Source organism: Streptopelia decaocto (assembly GCF_964273445.1).
Source record: "Streptopelia decaocto genome assembly, chromosome: 3".
Lineage (NCBI taxonomy): Eukaryota > Metazoa > Chordata > Aves > Columbiformes > Columbidae > Streptopelia > Streptopelia decaocto.
The window spans coordinates 53,415,660-53,436,972 of NC_138656.1; the positions used below are offsets into that span (position 1 = coordinate 53,415,660).

Sequence of the window (21,313 nt, forward strand, 5' to 3'; positions counted from 1 at the left end):
ACAATATACCTAAAAATGTTACAAATTTTAATAGTTATAAATATCAGGAACAGGCTCCCAGCCTGTCCCAGCATTGAGTGGTTATTGATTCACCCAAGGGGAGACCACTTGTGAAACTAGACCACGCGTTACTTGGTTATTGCAAGGAATTTCACCATTTATGTTAAATAAAACTGTTATGACATCCATTGTGATGTGAGACTAAGGAAAGCTTTGAAATTTGGGGAAAACAGAAGTATGTTGAAAGCATTTTTAGTGCATGATTTTTGCAGTTTTAATTAAGTTCCAGGAGAATAAAAAGAAAGGAAGAAAGAGGATCGAAGAAAAGGGGGTGCAAAATATTGGGAGAAAAAGGAAGAGTGAGGGAAACAAAAACGGAAGGAAGGCATTGCTTGATAGGCAGTTTACCAGGAAACTTGCAAAAGGAGACAGTCAAAAAGGAAGAGGCATTCATCTCTTACTCCATATCAGTGAGACACTAAATTCCTCGAGGTCAGCTGAGAACCCAGCCTGCACTTTGCTGAATCTATAAATTCTGCAGGTCAGCAATCCTTGCTTCCCTGTATTTTTTTACAGTCTGATGCCATCAATTATGCCTTCAGTACATTTTGTAAACATTTTAATAATGAATCTAGTACAGAAAACACTGTAGTATTGCAGTTTGCTTTTGCTCATCTAGGATTCACCAGTCCTGTTGGGAGGTAACCCGCACTCTGATTTACGCACAGAGTGCAACTCATAGTTAAAAATTTAGGCAATTTAAACTTTCTCCCACCAGCACGTGCAAATGACTGCAAGCACCAACACGAGTTGCATTCTTGTCGCCGCCCTCCTATCCCGAAGACTCTTGGCTGCCCCTTACAGGACAGCAAAATGTCTTGTTGGGAAGCTGGCTTACCATGTAGTTTTCTGCTTCATGAGACTGCACAGTGAGCAGACCCTTTGCCTATTTCTTTCAGTTTACCAAACACAACAGATGAAAAAAAAAAAATTAAAAAAATCCTAAGGACGGGTAAACTAGGTGATGGTAAAGAGAGGTGGTGGGAATGAAGATGTCAGAGTTTTTATCCCTTCTTCCATTACTGACCTGTGTTATCACAGAGAAGGCAGTTAATCAGCTTTATTTTTTCTAATCTCTGAAGCTACTGATAACAAATGTATTTAGTAATGAAATATTTGAGGTTTTCACATATTATGTGTGAAATATACCTCATAATATATGACTCTCTGAGGCCTCATTTTCCTGTGCCTTGTATCTCATGCCAGATGTTTATACCAGTGTCTCATGAATGCAAACTGCATATAAAATACTACATTTCTGTGAGTTTAATGATTTACGTTTGCTATCAACCAAGTGGGAGTCATGGAGCAATATAAAATTAGGCTCCAGATGGCTTCAACAGGACAGCTAATTTATTGCCCTGCCCTGGTGATACTAAAACCTCCCTAGACAAGTTGTTAAGATGTTTGCCACCCTGACTGTTAGAAAGCTTTTGGCTGGCAGATAACAACAATCTTTCTTGTTGCAGATAAAGCACTTTTTATCTCCACAGACACCAAGCACTTGGGAGATTCAGGTTGTTTGCTTTCTCATTGTCATAGGCTTCCACGGTTTTGACTACCGCTATTAAGTCTCCTTCAGCTTTCTTTAGGCTTTACCTTGTGCTTTCTTCCTTTCTGATGATTCTTTCTGCTCTCCCTGGAGCACGCTGCCTGCTTTTGCTTTCGAGAAACCTTTATGGATGTGCGGTGCTCGCAACCTGGCCCAGGATTATTGCCTTGGCGTTCACACGTAGAGCAGGTGCCCAACTGCCGGTGCCAAGGGTGTAAGTTGGTTTGACGAGCGTACCTTGGCCGCTTCATAAACAGTGTAATTATTAACATTGGCTAGGTAGGTAATTATTATGCAAAGTGCTTTCAAAGGCTGCAATCGCCTGTTAACGGTAACGGGCGTTTGTAGGCGCAGGCGTTACAGTGCAACGCCTCGGCCGGGACCTCCAGCGGCGGCGGTACCGGGCCGGGCCGGGCCGGACAGCACAAATACAGCTGTTCCGCTAAAATTTCGCTCCTCTTCCAAAAAATAAAAGCTCATTCCCGAGCCAACACCCGCCCTCAGCGGGGAGCTGACAGGGTGGCCCGGCCCCCTCCCGTGCCACAGCTAGTGCCACAGCCCGGGGGCTGCGCTCTGCCCGCGGCGGGCGGGAGGAGCGGGGCGGCCCGGCCCCCTCCCGCCACCTCCCCCGCCTTCTCACGGCCCCGCCCCTGCCGCCGCTTGTTGATGTTTCACTTTGTTTTAATTCCCGGGTCGCAAGATGGAGGCGGCGCTGGGACGGCGGGAGCTGCTGCTGCTGTCGCTGGCCGCCGTGTTGCTGGGCCCGGCCGCGACCCTGCAGCTGGACCAGGTACTGCCGGCGTGCGGGGCGGCCGGGGCCAGCCCCAGCCCCTGTCCCTCTGCCTCCGCGGGGCGAGCCGGACCCCGCCGGGGCGCTGGGCGGTGGCGCGGGCGGCTCTTGGCCGCAGCGGCCGCGGCTGCTCGGCCGCAGGCTGGCCCGGCCGGGCGGGCGGTGTCGCCGGCGGGAGGAGGTGGCCGAAGCCGGTGGCGCTGAAGGGCCGTGTGGTGGGTACGAGGTTTGTTTTTCTTTCAAGCTGTAGCGCTTGACAGCCAAGGTCTGTTCTTCCTACTTCCAGGGCTTGTCCTGCTGCTCAGGTACATTTCGGTCTCAAATGTACAAAAGTGGTACAAAAGGACAAAATAATGCTTCTGTCACAAACTCAGTGCATGTAATGTTTCCCCCCCCTCCCTTTATTCTTTCATTTATATAGGATTTGATATGCCAAAATAAATACCTGACAGGTTGAGGGGAGAAAGAGTTACTTCTGTCCAATGTAGATGTATTTATATTGCATTTTTATGCTTCTCTACCCTCATCTTGATAGTTCAGTGCTATAGAAGTATGCAGTGCATTAGGTCCACATTTGCTTCTAGTGATTTCTGTACTCTTGAACCACAAAAAGGTTTTTGATACACTGGTATATTATGGGGCATTGTGCTGTCTGCTTTTCCATTCCATTACCTATGTTGTACCTTGGTAAGATTAGTTTTAAATTAAATTTGGTGTTGTTTTAAAGAGTGGAAGGAATTTTTTGGGTACTACTTAGGAGATCTTCTCGGTGGGAATAAGATGTGCCATGGCACTGGTGAGATTTGACCTCTAGACTTACAGAAGAGAGCTGGGTACTTCTGTCTGTAGTTGAATCACGGCTAAATACATCCTCTAATTGTTATAATTGTGATCTCCAAAATGTGAGATTGCAAAGAAGGAAGTAGTCGCTTGTCTAGCCAATGTGAAGTTGCTGTCATGGGAGTAAATTTATTATGCCTTTTTTCCTCCACAGTTTTTTTTTTTTCATTTAAGTAAAAACCTTTCCAAGAAAGCCTGACAGAGGCACTGTACTGACGCATCCTGTGCTGCAAAGACAGATTCCTGAGCTTACTTCCTTGTTCCTGCTTCTCTATATGAATATTTTGAAGAGAGATGCACTTAGCTCTCATTTCAAAATGGGGATCTAGATCTTCAGACACCTTTAACATTGCATCTGTGCTTGAATTCAGGTGCTCTGAAGAGAGCAGAGAGAGCTCAGTGCTCAGGTACTTCGCTTATCCCTGTGAGAAAAGGGACTGCTAGCTTCAATTTGCCAGAAAACACATGAAATGAAACATAGACCTATGCTTTTGCGTACCTTCTCCCTAGAAACTGTCTCACTTTCACACCAGACGTTCAGCGTAACAGCATTAAAGTCATTTGTCTGTCACAAGTTGGCAGTGGTAGGAGATGTGGAGGCACATCTGCACACGCTATCTTTGGATCTGAAAGTGTGGTGGTGCAGGGTGCCGGGGTGGGTCCCATGGAAGCCAGCTTGGGGTCAGAAATAGAACAGGTATGTTTTAGCTTGCTGATAGGGCTTGATTTAGTAGCTGGGAGAATGCCTTACAGGCACAGCTGTGCTGTTTGGGGGGTTGTGTTTGTCCATTTGTGCCGTACCGCTTAGGTGGTCTGTCAGCTCAGTTTTTGCTAGTTGGAACTGTCTGCACTTTTTAAACTTTGTACTGGTGTGGTGGCATAAGTATATGTGGAAAAGCTCTTTTAAGAGTCAAAAAGGGAACATATACATTTTTACTTCAGTAGTTTTTCTTTTAAAATCTCAAAACCACCAGCTTGTGTTTCTTTGTGTACTGTTTCTTTTTGTACATACAAGATTGTTTTTGCTGTAGAAGGAACAACGCATCTTGAGAAAGTTTGTGAGTAGAATTGCTGTTTTTTGAGAAAGAGCTGGTTTATGGTGGCCTGATAGGAACAGAAGTGGCTAGGCAGTGGGAACAGTCAGAGCAGGAATGCTGCGCTGTCAGGTTGGCTTCAGAAGCCATGAGCTTAACAACAGTGGGCGATGGGGTCAGAAAAGTGATGGTCTTTTCTGAGAATGGCTTGGGACCGGAGATGGGTTGGGAGCAGGCAGCATCAACATATTCAGCTTTTCTTTGCCTGGATGCCATGGCTCTGCCCTCTACAATTCTGTGAGCCCACTGGCAGCACAGCACTGATAACTTCACATGTTGTAATTCTTGTACATGGTATTTATTGAAGTTTACTTCCAAGTTGATGGCCGTGATGTTACAGAAACCATAGTGGAAGGACTGAGAAAAAACTTGAAACATTGGAATAACGTTTTGTAAGGCTGAAATGCTTTTGTTTGGCTCCAGAACGTGAACGTCTCCATGGTTGTGCAACACTTGTCATTTCTTAAATAAGCTGTTTTGAAATCTGGGCTCTTTTTCTAAACATTAGCATGTGTGTTTTGATTTTTCTTTCTCTTCCTGGAATTCAGATGAGCAAAACTGGATTACAGATTGATTGATACAAGACAAAATTAAAAATAAAAAAAAGTCAGGGAATGACGCAACAAGGCAACCAGCCTTCACATGAAAGATGTTTTCTGGTGCAAGGTCAAGAATTAGGTTTTGTGTTTTGGAGTATTTTTTCAATGTGCTGGTAGGAACTCGCTAAAAGCACAATGGACTGAGTGTTAATGATGGGGGTTTTGCCTACTCTGTTTGCCTCTCGATAATTTAGGTTTAGCGATGTTCTGAATGGCTTACTTGCCTACCAGATGGGTTTTTTTAGTTTAGCTGCCTGAAAAACATTGTTTTCAGAATATTTGTTGGCAGCAAGAAACCTCTGCCTGGATGGATTATTTCACAACAGAATAAAGTAGCCTTCACTACATCAACCATTTGAGTACGTATGCAGCGGGTGTCATGTATTTTAATAAAAGAAAAAAACTTGTCCATAGTGACATACTGCAATGTTTATTTCATCGCTTTATGCCAGTTTCTCTATTAACAGTTTGACGCTGAACTTTATGTTTGAAAGATGTGACATCATCTTTCCATATCTATTTGATTAGATTAAAGCAGTATAGTGCAGCCATGTCCTGGTGACGTGAGACAAAATATTGACCGTTAAAACTCCTTATAAAATACTCATAGTATGAGTTGACTTAATAGGGAGAATTAATTCTAGAAATGTATGTAGGGCAAAGGAGAGGTTAAGCAATATTATACTAAGAAGCATTGCAAAATAAGGAAGAATTATAAGTGCGCTTGTTCAGAAAAGCAAAGCAAAAGCATCAAGTTAGATTTTTATATCAGCAGAGATGGTTCTGCTTTAGTTTCTTAAGCAAATACTGGATTTCATTATCTTACCCTAATTATTGTCCTGCAGTTTAATAATGCCAGGCCTTATTGGAAACAATTTTGTAGTGAAATTTTGTAAAATGTGAGGGACTAATTATAGCCCTGCAAACTTGTCAAGTCAAACTTGTCACGTCAAACTTTCACCATGATTATTTCTTCACTCAGTTATGCCTGATTGCAGTTAAGACTCATCCTACAGCAGAGCTCTGGTTTTGAGTCTGATGAAAGGCTTAGGAGAAGCACAGATCACAGAGCCCAGATTGCAAATACACAGTTACACTATTTGGAGCCAGTTGTTCGTGTGAGTGCCAGGACTCAAATGCTGTGAGGCTGGCTGGTAGTTTTGTTTGTCTGTTTGAACACTTTTTTCCTATAATTTGTTTTCAAATTTAGAAAGGAGTTATTAGTTTTGCCTGTTTCTTATCTGTTTGGCAACCTTCCTGGGACTCCATATTTTCCTGTCACGAACAGGATATCCCGACAGTGCCCTCTTGATCGCTGCCAGGGGATTGTCTGTCTTCCAAGTCTCAGCACAGCTGGCCATCTTGCGAGGCGCTGCACCATCTGTTCCCAGTGCTGCCCGCTCCGCTTCCCACAGCCTTCCAGCGCAGAAAGAGCCTTGTTCCGAGAGCCCTGGCGGAGAGCAGCTGTGCTTTAAGTGGGTTGGCTGCTCACGGCTGAATTTACATGGGGTTTATGTGACTAATGCAGCTGTGTAGGACTTAGCAGTTACCTTGTGCTGGGAGAAACTGAACTAACAGGTACCCACTGCTCAGGGAAGAAGTTTTTCCATCATTCTGTAATCAGATCCCTTTGAAGTTCTTGCGGATCAGACCCAACAGATTTGTCTTGTGCGGCATTTTTCATAAAAGGCTAAGATTACGTGATATGTTTTCTATATATTTATGTGGCATTGGTAAAGGGAGTCTTTAAGAATTAAAGAATATTCCCTTGTAACTTATGCCAGATGCTTTATATTCTTTGCTGCCATCTTTTCCCCATCTTGCTTTTCTGCCATTACTGCAATTAGACTGCCCTAGTTAATGCTCCTGTGTTCTCTTACAGCACATGGTGAAAGGGTTAGAAAATGGTCACTACCTGCTTATCTCTATTGATCCAAGTTCACAAAAATCCACTAGTTCACTGTCATATATGTTCTCATGCTGTTACTGCTGTTGCCTAGCTGTCCTAGAAGAGAATGGCATATATTTGTGATATAAGTGCTGACCTCTTTGCAGGTGCTGTGGCTATTAGCACTGTGAATATCATTGCTGAGGCACTAAGTAAGTGATGATAAGTCATAGGAAAACTCAAGAGAGACATCTGCGTCCTATGACAGCATTAAGAAGGATTACATGAGCTGGGAGTGTTAGCATAAAATCAGGAAGACTGAGTTGGAGGACTGTTGTTTTCCATGGGACGACATTGTGAAGAGTAACGAATGACCTGTTCATAAATTGCAGCAAGGAAGCTTCAGGTTAGACATTAGGAAAACTTTTTATGTTAAAGCTATCTGAGCCCTAAATAGTTAATGAGAGTGTGAAATTTTTGGACATCACTGGAGAGCTTGAAGAGTAAGTTAAATTAACACCTGTCAGGAATGACATCAATATAGTTGATTCTGACTCTGGAAAAGTTGATCTTCCTCTGGTCCTTGATGTGTTTCTGTATCAGTTCAGGAATGTTTTGAGTAAGAACAGTTGAAAACTGATTATATGTTACCACCAAAACTTTGAGATCTCTTTGAAGTGTTTCTTAGCAAGACTGGCACCAAGTCTTTGGGAGTGCTTAGTGAAGAGGCAAAACAAGAACACATGAAAACTCAGGAGAATGAATGCACAGGGCATGGGAAGTCACCAGTTGTAGAATTTGTTGGATCTGGATGTGAGCAACTTTCTATTGATGGCTATTTCTATGACTATAAACAGCAGAAGAAAACATGGATATATTATTCCTATCTCTTAACTGAAGCTAAATAAGTCAGCCTCTAGGTACTCAGCACTGTGTACTTGAGATTGAAGATTCAAATTAGATAAATGCTGCTATAATTTATTTGTTTAAACATAGCGTCACAGGAATAGCAGGAACAGGAGTTCTCCAATTCTTGTGAACACAAAATTGCAAGGGTCATGGTATAGCTGCTGTGGTGGAGTATTAATCATTGCTCTAAGTTATTGAGTGGTGTTATGAACCTGTGCTGTTCAGAGGATGCCACATCACCCCGCCTGTGATCAGAGGGAGATGCTGCCAGGACAGGCAGACCCTGCAGCAGAGCCGCCAGCGGCCTGTGGCCACCAGAGCAGGTGGCCCGGCTCCGTCCTGCCAGGTGCCTGCTTGCCTCTCCCATACCTGTCTGCCTCTTCCTTCCTTGTCGACTGACAGAGAAACAGTCCGTCAAAAAAAAGGAAAAGTTTTCTTGATAGCTTAGTGATCTTTATGGGCTCACTGGCTTGGCGCAACTGCAAGGGCAGGGGGATGTGCAGGAGAGGAGGGATCTGCGCTGTCTTTGCTCGCGGCAGAGGCAGGAAAGCCGTGCGGCGTCCTGTCTGCGTACTGCCTTCTGGGGTTTGTAACCCCAACAGCATGGGAGCCATCCACTGAAATATTTAAATTTCTTAAACATGTAATACGCTCTTCAAGTGCAAGTTTAAAGTATGTACCTGAATTTATGACTCTGCTTGTGGATACTACACTAAGAGAACTGAGGGCAGTTGTGAAGAAAATTTGTCATTGTTTATATAGCTCACTTTGTATGCTAACGCTCTATTGTTGAGCACGTCTGTCTTGCCCTGTGCCCTTCATTTTCAAATAAAGCATTCGATTAAAAATCTAAGGGGGATTTTCCTTTATTTCAGCAGTCACAGTCATTTCCTTTTTCTTGTAATCTCAGTGAGTCAGTTTGTAGATGTTGAAAAAAGATTGCAAAATATTTTCTGTGTAAAGGAACTCAAATTTAATTAAGGCTTAAAAACCAAAGGAATATCAAGACTGCCTGGAAAATTCATCTTTTGGGGCCTTTGAATTCCCAGAAAACAGAAAAACCTAGGAAGTCATGACACAAGGTTGTGGTAATCTGTTAAGCAGGTTGAGGGTGTGAAAGAAGTACAGCTCTGAATGTTAGATAAAGAGCTAAAAGTTAGGCATTTTGGTGTGGTATTTTTTGGGTTTGGTGTGGTTTTGTTTGTATTTTTTTGGGGGGAGGGTTTGTTTGTTTGTTGTTTTTAAATATACAGAATTCTTAAACCTTGAGAAGAAAATAAGTGGATTGAGGAAATTACAGGATGACAGAATAGATTACATCCTATGATTGTATTATTGATCTGGTTTATATTTTCAGTAATAGACTTCCAGTTCTCTAAGTAAATTGGTAATTTTCATTTACTTTGATTAGCTAGGATTTAAATTTTGAGAAATACTCAGTATAAACACTTGTTTCGTAGAAGGAGCATTGAGAAAGAGATTTCTCTTTGGTCTTAGTGGACAGAGAGTTTTCCTACTGATTTGACAATTTGTCTGAAGCATCAAATGACAGGTCCTTTCCAACGTAAAGGTTATTTGTGTTAGATTTTAAACCACACTTCTCATGCTGCCAGTTTTCTGTTGAATCAGATTTGGGTGCTGTTTTTCAGTTTTGATAGTCCTGGGTACCTTAGTATACTGCTTAACACCCCTTGTTTTAAGGATTTTTTTACATGATATTTGCACTTCAGAAGCTCTGTGTTCATGAATTGGGACTAGGCTATGCTACGTACTCTATATTTCAAGTATTTCCTGGCTGAAAATTTGGTGTTTTGTAAAAAACCCAAACGAAAAGCCCTTTTATGTATGTATGTATTTATTTATTTATTTCCAATTCTGGGCAAGTTCAACCTTTTACTGAGACATGACTCACATTTTAGCTGCTGGTTGTGAAACCATGACTCAAACACAGAGAGCTAAAGAAGATGCTGAAGGTATGGAGAAGTTTTCCCAAGGAAAATGAAGTGGGATTAGAATAATTTAAGGCTCCTAAAAGGCAAATAGGGAGTTTAACATTAATTTTGAAGAGGTGACTCAGGAAAGCAGTGCGGCAATCATTACTTTTGGATATGTCCAAGAGTGGTTTGGCTTTTTTACGCGGGTTTTGCCAAGGGCAGGCCTGGGAGATTTAGGGTCCCATCTATAAAAGAGCCCCTGAAACTGCAAGGGTGAAATGAGGGGACACAATGAGTGAGTTGATAAATTACAGCAATTAGTGTTCGAAAGAAGGAAGCAAATCCCCATTAGCTGGGAGTTTGGAGGGTGATAACCAAAGAAAAGAAACAGCATTACTGCTTACACTGAAAAACATTAGTGTTCTTTAGTATAGGTTAACATGTGTTAAAGTACCCTTCACCTAGAAGTGGAGCACTTGAAAAGCATTTACAGAGAATCTGATTTCTACCTTGTATTGTCTATTATTTTGTAGCTAATGCAAGAGATTTCTTTTCCATTATATCAACGTGAAACAAGTTCTCCTGTGAATTTAGCCTATTATTATTTTACCTTGACTTAAAAAAAACAACCAACCAAGCAACTTTATACATAAGGGGATGCAGCTGTCGTTCTTTCTCGCTAATCGTCTTTATTAAAAAGAGGGGAAGAAACCCAAACCAACTCTTACATGAAACATGTAAGCATCTTCCTTTTTCTTCTGTCAGCTGGATTGAAAGCCGGGGAATGTGCTCTGGAGATTGTAGGTTGTTACTGCCAGGACAGTGTGTGAAAGTTGCCTGTGGTCTGCAGTGGTTTATGTTTTCCCTCAGAAACCTGCATCTCTTTTCACTGTTGTTTTCCAGGAAGCAATCAGAGTCAACGTTATGATGTTGAAAACCAATGGAGAATTTCACAAAGGACAGGTTTGTCTGGTTTTTCTATTTATTCAGTGAATTAATATGCAGTGAAAAAAAGTCTGCATGTGGATGCAAATACATTGTTTTGTCTGATGCCACTCAGTATGAAGTGCGTTCTTCTGTGAACAGAATTGTAGCATATGGCCAGAAACCATACATTCATTCTGTTTGTCTTTGTTTCAGGTTGTTTTTAATATCACCTACGTTAATGGACAGGTATATCTAAATGATTTTCCTATGAAAAGCGGGGTTGCACACATAACATGTCAAACAGTAATATGTGAGTATTCTTTTTTTTTTTTTTTTTTTTAATTTCCCCGGGGTATTTGGCTTCCCTGTTATCTGGTAACCAAAGCTTACAGTGACTACATGACCGTATTCTGCAAACCTGAGCATTGTAGAAGCAAACCATTTCCCAAGAGAGGAGAATTTTGCTACTGAAGCGTGTGGAAAAAGTCTTACTGCCTTGTTCTCAAGTCACATTCGCATACTTATATGTAAATGGTCTAATCTGACATCCAGACTCCGCCATCTTTTCAACAGAATGTTTTGCACTACAAGCTAGACAATGTAAACAGAAGGATGCAGCTCCACCCTGCTAATGGCTGTGTCCCTGGCTTGGCTGGCACAGATCCAAAAAGAAATTCAATAACAAAAGTATGAATTGTTCTTAGGAAGATCTTTTAGTTATTTCTCTGTCTCTTGGACAAACAACTTCCCGTTGGGTAGCATATTATAGCACAAATACTGCAGTTTTGCTGGTGTCCTGCAGTTGTTGATGACTTCAGATTATCTTGAAACTGCTGTTTTTTCCAGTGAATCGTTGTTACACATTTTGTGAAAGACCAGCAAGTACTGTGATTTTTTGAGATACACAGAACATACTGTATAATTAATTAAAAAAGGGCCATTACGCTCTTTTGATTTAAGCTTCTGTTGTCTTTGGAATGATCTCTTGATGGATCAGGTGCAGTCAGTCTCTAGCTTGGTTTCTGAGGTCATCCTCTCCTTACAATCAGACATTTACTTAGAGACTACTAATGCTTTTTCTAAATTGCTTCTCTGAGCCATGACCTTGTTTCTTGAACCCTTCCTCCCCAAGCACAATCAATTATTAATTTGACACTATTTCTTTTGTGGAGCAGGAGAGCAGTAATTAATTTCTCTTTTACTGGGATAGTTACGTTCCTATTGCTTCTGTTTTTTTTTCTGTCCTAGGGTAGGAAAACATGACCAAATGTCATTTACCTGCAAGACGACTGACTCCAGAAAAATAGATACTATTTTAGTGACTAATTCTGAGAGATGCTGAGCACTTTACTGTAGTTTCTATTGATTTCCTAAATCATAGCTGTATAGCTGGCAGTGACTACAATTACAAAGGTGAATCTGAATCAGTGAGAAAAATAACTGATTTGACCTGGGAGCTAGGAACCTGGAACTCTATCTGCATGTTCAGGTCTGAGTCCTCAGCACAGTACATCTGTTACCTGTAGTATTTATACTATTTACTAACTAAATCCTCAACAGTAGATTTAGATAATGTTTCTAAAAAGCTAAAGGAATATCAATATGCTTGTTTCCTGTTAACAGAGGGGAAGAATAGTCCTGAATGTATGTACTTGTCACACTTGAGCCCAATATTAACGGTCTTGAATATTAGAGTCCAAGTCTGCTGAACAGTATTGTCTTGACACTGTTCTTATATCATACCTGATGCGTGTATCCCCACTTGAAGTTCCCACAGTGGTCAGTTTTGGAAGTGTGCCTGTCTTTCAGTCCTGTGGAATCTAGTGGGGATTGAGCAGCCTGACACATGGAAGGGTTGGGACCACAGGGAGCTTCCGCTACTTGTCATCTTGGAGGCTTTGGTCCTTTCACGTGTGCTTACTGCTGGAAGTCAGAAAACATGCAGCAACTGGGATAGCGTTCTGGCTCACACCTACAGGGAACCTTTCTCTTTCTCTCCTGCCACTTATTTTTGCAATGGAAGATACTGCTAAATGATGCCAAAAAGTATTTTTCTATGTTTAAAATAAGCACAATAGCTTCATGAGGAAAGGGGTCATAGCATAAAAGCAATCAACACACTGAGCTGTTAACTTTGTAGCTGAAGGACAGCAGCCTGACGTTCCCCCAGGTTGCATCTCAGGCTCATCACTGCAAGTGACGCAGCACCAGGGGCTTAGAAACGGGGGCCAGTTCAGTCTCAGCCCAGGTACCTCGCTCTCTGTGTGCTGGAGATACCTGTCACCTCTGTTCTAGCACTGCTGCTGCGCTGCAGTTCTAGCATGCCCTCACCTCTAATAGAGGTAGTTGGGAGGAGTGTACTGCATCTATCCAGAAACAGCAAGGGTAGAAAGGCAGTTCTCTGTGTACTTGTGGAATATGAGTTGGTTGAAATAGCTGAAGGCTTTTGAGTAGGAAGAGAGGCTGAAGTGTCACAGTAACATATGAAAATAGAGCTGGGGGCAGAAAAAATACATATGAGGAAACTGACACTCATCCTGAGTGCCTGGATAAAAGCATGTTTTTTTCTGTGTTGAGAGAAAGGGAAATGTGTGAATCAAGATGTTTACACAGGTGGCTGGCTGGGCTGTGGCATTAATCTTATGAACTCCTTTGGACAACTAAAACAAGAATGCAGCAATAGCCAAGCCAAAGAGCGCTGCTTAGGGTGTTTAAACACAAACCTCAAAGGCCGGGATGCGACATTGTGAGCTCCCTCGGTTATACAGTGCTGCTCTTGTCTGCTGTGTTATATCATGAGACCTGCTCCAAGTTTGATTTGGTGATACAGTGGTAAACGATCATGGCATCTTTTTTACCTGTTGTCCAGATTACTACTGCTTGTAATAGCAGCTTCTGGAAGCGTTAAGGATGTCAGCACAGTACAGACTTTCATGCAACCGTTCAGGCATCTCTAGTGGTGCTCTGTAGTTGTAATGATGCTTCCATTCAGGTGCTATGTGTACAGAGCCATATGTGTCAGAGTTGCAGCTGTTTGCCCCATGGCTGTATACTGCTTTTTGTTTGGGGTGCTTTCTCTTTGAAAACTGTGTATGTTAACAGTGGAGAGTGGAGACTTGGGTAGCTCACCAGATCAGCAGCGCCTGGGAACCGTCAGTGTTCGCATCATGGTTCACGAGTGGCCTTTGGCGTCCAGTTCTGATTTGCAGCTGGTTGTCATTCAGGAAGAAGTAACAGAAGTCGATGGAAAACAGGTAAAAAACCCCACAAACACAACATTCTGTGCATTTTTAAATTTAGGAAAGGCAAGCAGTTACCAAGGATTAAAAGGCTTACATGTGTCTGGCTGGTGGTTAGAGCACAAAGTATATGATCTAATGTTAGCTAGCACAGTACTGAGGGAGATAATACCAGCCTAAGTTGCTGGTATAGTAGTGGGGGTGTTTCATGAAGAGACTTCAAGTTTTAATGCTTCTATTAATATTTTAATAATTAAGTGTTGAATGACCTTCCCTTAAGTTTATTAGAATATCATTAACTCTGTCACATGCTCTTTCAACATGTGCATTTATGCAGGCAAGGCCAGACACACAAGCAATACTTAACTTACAAAATAAAAGGGGGATGGGCTTGTTCTGAGTCCTGAGGTATTCCCCATTCTTTATTCCGAGCTAACAAAGTGTTTCAAGCATGTAGCATGGGGTACAGCTTGCAGCAGCAAACTCTTACGGCAGATGAAAGCCCACAACACCCTTAGCCTTAGAATATTTTGCATATAAGATAATTAATTCATTTGAATAAAACTCTTGATAATGAACATGGATTTTGAGATGAACAGGAAAAACCTCCTCAAATTTTAACTGTATTTACACAAATACCAGTGAATGTGAGGGCTTACAGTTCTAGCTGAGATTTTAATGTGCTGAACTGAGTTCTCAAAATCACCTATAACGTATAGTTATTTTTCTAACCAGAGAGGTTCTGGAGAGAAGATACAGCTGCTGAAGCCAGCAGAATTATGCTATTTTTGTTTCAGTACCTATGGCCAGGCTTTTTTGGAGCTGGCTTATGTTCTCCTGCCCTTTTTTTTTTTTTTTTAAGGAAAATGATGATAATATCATTGATCCTTAATTAATTGCATGGCCAGCATGTAGTATTTTTTAGAGGGCTCTGCACCATGTCAAAATGTTACACTGTTAATGGAAAAAACCTGCTGAGAGTTCTGAAGCTTTTCTAATGACGTGATGTGATGAGGCTGGTATATCCTGGTTTGATTCTGTCATTACACAGTAGTATTGTTGTATTTCAGGTCTCAAACTAGGCATCACAATGCACTTCAGGTTTTCACAGGGAGCTGTTAGGAACAACCAGAAAGCTGATGCTGTTTCCTTAATTGTTCTTTAAGTCAAAAGCTTTCAATTTTTCTCATTAGTTACCAGATGACAGTAACAATCATCAGTTTCATTGCACTGTTCTGCATATGTTCAAAGAAAAAGGAAAGTGTTGGTTGGCCTATGGCCCTGAAAACATGAATGAAACTCTATCACATGCTTCTGTTAGTTGTATTTCTACGTAGCAGTTATAATTATGGTCATAAATACTCTGGATTTCTGTCAGTTCTTGGCCTTACAATGCAGTTATTGATGTTAGTAGGAGTTATGTGGAATGTGTTCTATATAAGTGATGCTTGTAGTGATTATTAAGTGAAATGGGTCTGGTGCATCACAGGAAGAAAACTTGCTGAAAACAACTTCGGTTGCTGAAAAAAAGCGACATTGCTACAAAAGCAGAAGTGTCAGTTTTGCCTCAGCAAATGTTTGCAAGAGCTCTGTTACTACATACTTGAGTTTGCCATGCCCTAAAATGCCTCCCTGAAAGAGGATTGTAATGAGCTATTTAAGACTTTTAGTTAAAAGCCCATGGAGTGACTTTTGCAAGGGGAGAGAGACCCACTCTTTTCAGCATGTTTTCTAAGGCAGTATAGCCTATAGAGGTTTGGTACATAAAAACAAAGAATACTAAGTCATAACTTCCCTATGTCTAAATCTTAACGGCTTGGAGTTTTCTGTGTTGTGTTGGTTTTGGTTTTCTCTGCCTGCATACTTCACTGTAAACTCAGTAATATCAACGCGTTTGCATCTCCTGTAGGTTCAGCAGGAAGAAGTAACAGAAATAGATATTTTGGTAAAGGACCTGAGAGTACTTAGACATTCAAACTACACTGTCCCATTGAAAGAGAGCATGCTGTATTCCATCCCAAGGGACAACGATGTGTTATTTACACTTCCCAACCTCTCAGGAAAAGGTATCTCGTTTAACTGTTACATAATGTTTTAATCCATAGTTGATGTATTGCTTTACAAGGGCAAAAGAACATTGTTAGTGCTGTGTTTTTCATAGTGAAAGTTTATTCATTAACAGGGAAGTGGTTTTTGTTTTATGTGGTTTGTTTTTTTTAAACACCTAAATTTAACTCTTCTATATTCTAGGTATTTTGTTTGCTTGCTTTTAAATCTGTTTTCCTTTGAAACACTTGATACTTGTTACTCTGTAGCCCAGACATCTCACAGGAATAAATTTCTCAGTGCTACGATGGAAGTTTTTGTAAAGCTCCCCCTTTTTCCTGAGAATGAAAGAGAAAACTGGAGAGGAAATACCTGTCTGGGTCACTTCCAAACCAGAGAATAGTTTTATGTTATTAAGCTTGAAGAACTTAAAAGTAAGGGAAGTTATTTGATGTCTTAATCTAATTTCAGATTTGTTTAATCAAAAACTCTCAAGGATTTCTTAGGGGATGAATATTTTGGTCTCGTTCATCACTTTTTAATCTGGCGACAGCTGAAATTCACAGCTAAGGCGCAGCTAAAGGCTGCCCTGTAGCACCGCTTCTGCTGCTTGTCAAGTTCACTACTCAAGTAGACAAAAAAAAAAAAGTCAGCCTTCTGTGTTCTTGTGGTAAATGTGTGAGAACTGTACCATAAGTATAGAAATGCAGTGTGTCTTTGTTTTCCTGAATAGTGAGTCAAATAAAAAGCAAGCCCTTCACTAAATCCACCTTTTCTTCTTCAGATATTCAAGATCCACTGCAAACTACCAGTCAGTACCTCACCCGGCAAGTAGAGACTACAGTAGATGAAGAGACATTACCTGGGAAGTTACCAGAGACCCCTCTTAGGATAGAACCTCAGTCTTCTTACAAGGTAATTTTGCTGTTTGTTGTTTGGTTTTAATTATTAGTATATACCTTTAAAGACTGGTCTAAAAAGGAGCAGCGTTTTTTTTTCTCTCCCACTGTTTTTTCCCCTGTTTCATCAGAGATTAAATGCATACACTTTGGTGACATTTCTAGGAAGAAAATTTGTAGTAACATGCTGCAGATAGAGCTGAGTGTTATTCAGTATTACAGTTTGAGGGGAAAAACGTCCTTCCCCATTTTTAATATTGTCTACAGAAACACATACAAATGTTTTCCTCCTTTGTGGATGTTTATGGAACAAAAAAAAACAAACCCAGTGTTGTTACGATTCAGATAGTGGGTTTTCCTCATGTAAAGACTAAACACAACACCTATTTAAAGATGGTAACAAAGTATATAATATTCCTAGGCCTTTGTCTTTAGTCTCTTGTTTTTAATTTGGAAAAAAGAAGGCAACATAGTATGTATTAACTCATTTCTGTAAGAAGTAATTGCTCTTCCTACTTAACTTAGTATTGACTTCTCAGAGTGTCATTTTGCTGCTTTGTATTTGTTAAAGACTGGGATTTTCTATGGTGTGAGGTATCTGAAAGTAACAGACTTCGACAGAAGTCTAATAAATCCTCACAGCCAACCACTAAGAAGAACAGAGTTTTACAGACATACTCCAGGAAACTTAGGAAAAAACCTTCCTAAATTACCCAAATTACCCCTTAGCAGTGAGAAATTGTTGTGTTTTTTTTAACTCCCATAGGAATCAAATGGGTTTCTGAATCCTGCAATGTTCTGACCTCACAGATATATCATGACAGTGTTATGATATTTACATTATACCAACCTAAGCATTTATAACAATTTCAAATACTGTTTAGCTTTAAGCTACATAATTTTTTTTCTAAATCTGCTTGCCCCTCTGGGAGATGGGCCATTGGTCTCACCCTCTGTAAGAAACACAGCAATGGCTTGAGAAGTTTCAGTTCCAGACTAGGAAAGGATGGGCTTGATGGCCTCTTCTGGGTCTGAGAGAAACACTTTATAACCTACTGCTGGGACAGGAAGGCCAAAATAGCAGGCTGAAAGTTACAGATGGACTAGAGAAGGTGCTACCCCTCTTCTGGGCTGTCAGTGACCCTTTCCCTGCTGTACGTCACCATGGCATTGATATCATGGCTTCTCTACAGCCAGGGCAAACAGCTCACCCTCCACCTGCCCTGTAAGTGTCCTTTATTTTCCAAAGTGGCCTTTCCTTTCAGGGAGTTCTGCTAGGATGAGCAGAAAATTAAACCTTCACCCATTCCAAACTTCACAGAAGAAAGAGGTCTGAGTCACCAGTCAGTTACATCCTGCTTCTATGTATGCTTATGGATACATAAATTTAATTAAAACTATCACCATGTAATGTGAGTCACCAGTAGCTACAAGAACTGCACTTGCTATGTTTTGCATCCTTTTTACCTCTTTGATTGTAGGTGATGTGTCAGTGGGTGGAAGACTTGAGAAAAGGGTTGTGCAGATTCTGGTTTCGATCTTTACCCATCTTCTTTAGTTTGATGGAAGTCATTGTAGTTGGTGTTGTCGGAGCAGCTCTTATTCTTAAAGTCTTAAAGGTGATTTTGCCTTCCTGTGAAAACAAGTAAGTAATTTTTGCTGCTTTTCTTTTTTTTTTTGTCCTTCTCTGATTACAGCAAAACATTGAATAAAAAAATCTTTCAAGAAGTAGCCCCATTCTGTAGGAAGATAGTGGTAACAATTCAGTGAAAAGGCTGCTGGCAACTTTTTATTGCAAGTGACATTTTGACCCAGGCATTTCAGAGGAAGATGGGAAAAATCTTTCATTGGAAATGTCTTTAGCTTGGCTGTCCTACTGCCAAATTTTTATGAAGTTTTACAAGGACTATATTGTGAGACACCATTAACATAGCTCTGAGAGAAGAGGGTAGAAGCTAGACCAAAATAATTCCAACAACTCTAAGTCTTTTAAAACTCCTAGTCTGTTGGAGTTACTATAGTGGTTATGAAAGGCCTCAAGTTTGTATGAGAATTCTCCAAGGAGCTCCCTCTGTAGGCAGCTTACAAGCTAGTGTTGGTGCCAAAAAGTCAAAGGAGGTTGATTGGCTGCAGATGGCTTTACTTTGTGTGTTACCAGCACCAATAATTTTCAGAGAAGCAAGCTCTCAAAACAAGGGGTGTAAAGATGAATTAGTAACTGCAGCTAAAAAGCCAGTATAGATTTAGAGCTGTAATGGGCAAGCATGTACATTTGACAGCAACCCAAGCAGTTTTGGAAGACCTAACCCTTGGAACCATACGTTCTTTCAGGAGAAGTGACTGACAGTGTAGCGTGCTTCATCACCCACAACAAGCACAGCTGATGTCTTCAAATGCAACTGACCAGCTGTGCTTCTGAATGGGCCTGAGGGCAGTTGATTTATGTGTCCAACCAGGAATACAATTGGCCTTAGTCCTTTTGACAGAGCTGGAAAAATGAAGGGTTGGAAGACCAGGAAGGTTAGAAACTGCAGTGACAAAAGAGACCATGCTTCCCCCTGACATTTCACAGTGGGCTGTCAGATGGAATACTTCTTGTAACTAACTGGAAAAAGCAAACACTTTGTACCTCCCACAGCAGTAAGTAGCTTAACAGTGCCGCTTGTGAAACTTTGAACCAAGTAGAATTAGGAAAAAAATTCTAATCCCAATAAACCGTTCAGCAAAGTGTCTGATGGCCTGTCCATGGCAGAGGCCAGCACAGAGCAGGGGAACCAACGTGCAGTAGTTTCTCTTCCAGTTGGAGAACGTGGGGCTGGAAGGATGGTTGTCCCCCAGCTTTTAAAAATTTTTTTAAATGCCAAACCAACCCAACCCCCTAAACCTCAGTGTCATTTTCTTGCTACCAGTACACAGTGGTCCAGTAAGAAGGGCTAAAGGTTTAATTCGTGATTGTAAACCAGTAAGAATGAGTAGGTCTCAGCTGGTGAATGACATGGTCTCAGATGCAAGTCAGGACCTCATCCCAAGTCTTGAATGCCATTCTGCAGTACACTGATAGAACCAGAGGCTTGAGCTGGACTTGGAGAGTTAGTGCTTGACAAAGAGTTAGTGCCTGACAAAGTAGCTCCAGGCAGCAGACAGTTTTAGGCTACTATGAAGTTGAACATATGGAGCCTACGCTGCTGATACTTCAGAGATAGAAACTGGGTGAAGGAACTGCTCTGAAACCACAGCTAGTGCATTTTGAAAACAGTTTTCCCATCAAGTTTTCATTCTAGCTTCATAAAAGAGGTATTACCTGATTTAAACAAAGTTTGGGGAGTTTAAGGAAAAATCTAATTTTTAGAACACGGAATTCTTTTGTATATTGTTTTCTAATGCCAGGTAATCTTACCTTTCAGAGGCATCCTTCTTCTGGATCAAGTCAGCTTTGTACCTGTGATTACCATCAGCTTGCTTTCAGATCTTCCAGACAGGAAAAATAATTTAGATGAGAAAGCATGTACTTAATACTGTGTTTACTTTGGAGTTACTGTTTTTTAAAAACAATTTTTAGTTGACCCAAAATTTGGCACTTGACCTTAATACCTTGTTTGTTTCCTACTAAGAAAACAAAGTCAGTTGATTAATTAGTAAAGGGACACTCAGGCCAAGGCCCAAAGCTGATTTCCCTGTGCCTCTCCATAAACATGCAGCCTTTTCAGTAGCATCAAAATAAAACAGCTTTCCACCCTGGGGGCTACCATTGGTTTTAACTTCTGTGAAGTCACGTTTCCACACCTCAAACAGGATGCTGGCTGCCTTCACACCCACAGATAAACCAGGCCAGCTGTCCCACATAGCAAGATTATGAAATTCTGGGTGTCCTGAAGTCTCCAGATAGCATTCCTCAGAAAAGGATGAAGGAGTATTGCAAACATCAGCTGTGCCTGCAAGCCTGAACAAAGCTGCCCAACCTGGTTTCAGGTCTCTTAAGGTTGAGTGTGCCTTGTAAGGAAAATATCACTACCAAACATTTGAGTTACTCAAGTAATTTGACATTTTATATATGCAAAAGTTAAAAAGGCAGATTTATATTTCAAGCACTTTACACTTTGATGGCCCTTTCCACTCATAAAAATTGTTAGCACTTGTAAACAGTGTGCTTTTTGTATCTGTGACAGCTGTACTATGTGAAGTCTCAAAAGAAAATTCTACAAAATTCTGCAAAAGTACTGGCTTACTATTGCTAAGTAGGCTCAGTCTGCCCATGCTGATTTGTACTGTTAACGTTTTTCAAATAAACATTTAAATTGTTTATTAGTCTGTGTTAATGTGTGCATCTATATCTTATTTCATAAAACAGAAGTTTGCCAAATGTTCAAATGCAGGGTACTTAGTTTTTAGCTTTCATTGTTCTTATTTAGAAAAAAAAATTGTCAGAAGGATGACTAGAAAAAACAAACGACCAACCTTAACTACCTGTCATTAAACTGAGCACAGTTATCATTTAAGTGATGAGAATTATCTATGTTCAGCTTAAGTTGTTATAGT

The 21,313-nt window shown here is 40.9% G+C and overlaps 1 protein-coding gene across 1 annotated transcript; it reads left to right on the top strand.

Annotated features, from left to right (window-relative positions):
- Positions 1-2,257: 2,257 nt before the first annotated feature.
- On the top strand, positions 2,258-21,077 carry GINM1 (glycosylated integral membrane protein 1). The gene is made up of 8 exons (XM_082049335.1): positions 2,258-2,402; positions 10,570-10,629; positions 10,807-10,903; positions 13,696-13,847; positions 15,742-15,898; positions 16,663-16,793; positions 18,259-18,422; positions 20,182-21,077. The coding sequence occupies exons 1-8, from the start codon at positions 2,313-2,315 to the stop codon at positions 20,288-20,290; spliced, it is 960 nt and encodes a 319-aa protein (XP_081905461.1). The 5' UTR covers positions 2,258-2,312; the 3' UTR covers positions 20,291-21,077.
- The last annotated feature ends 236 nt before the right edge of the window (positions 21,078-21,313 follow it).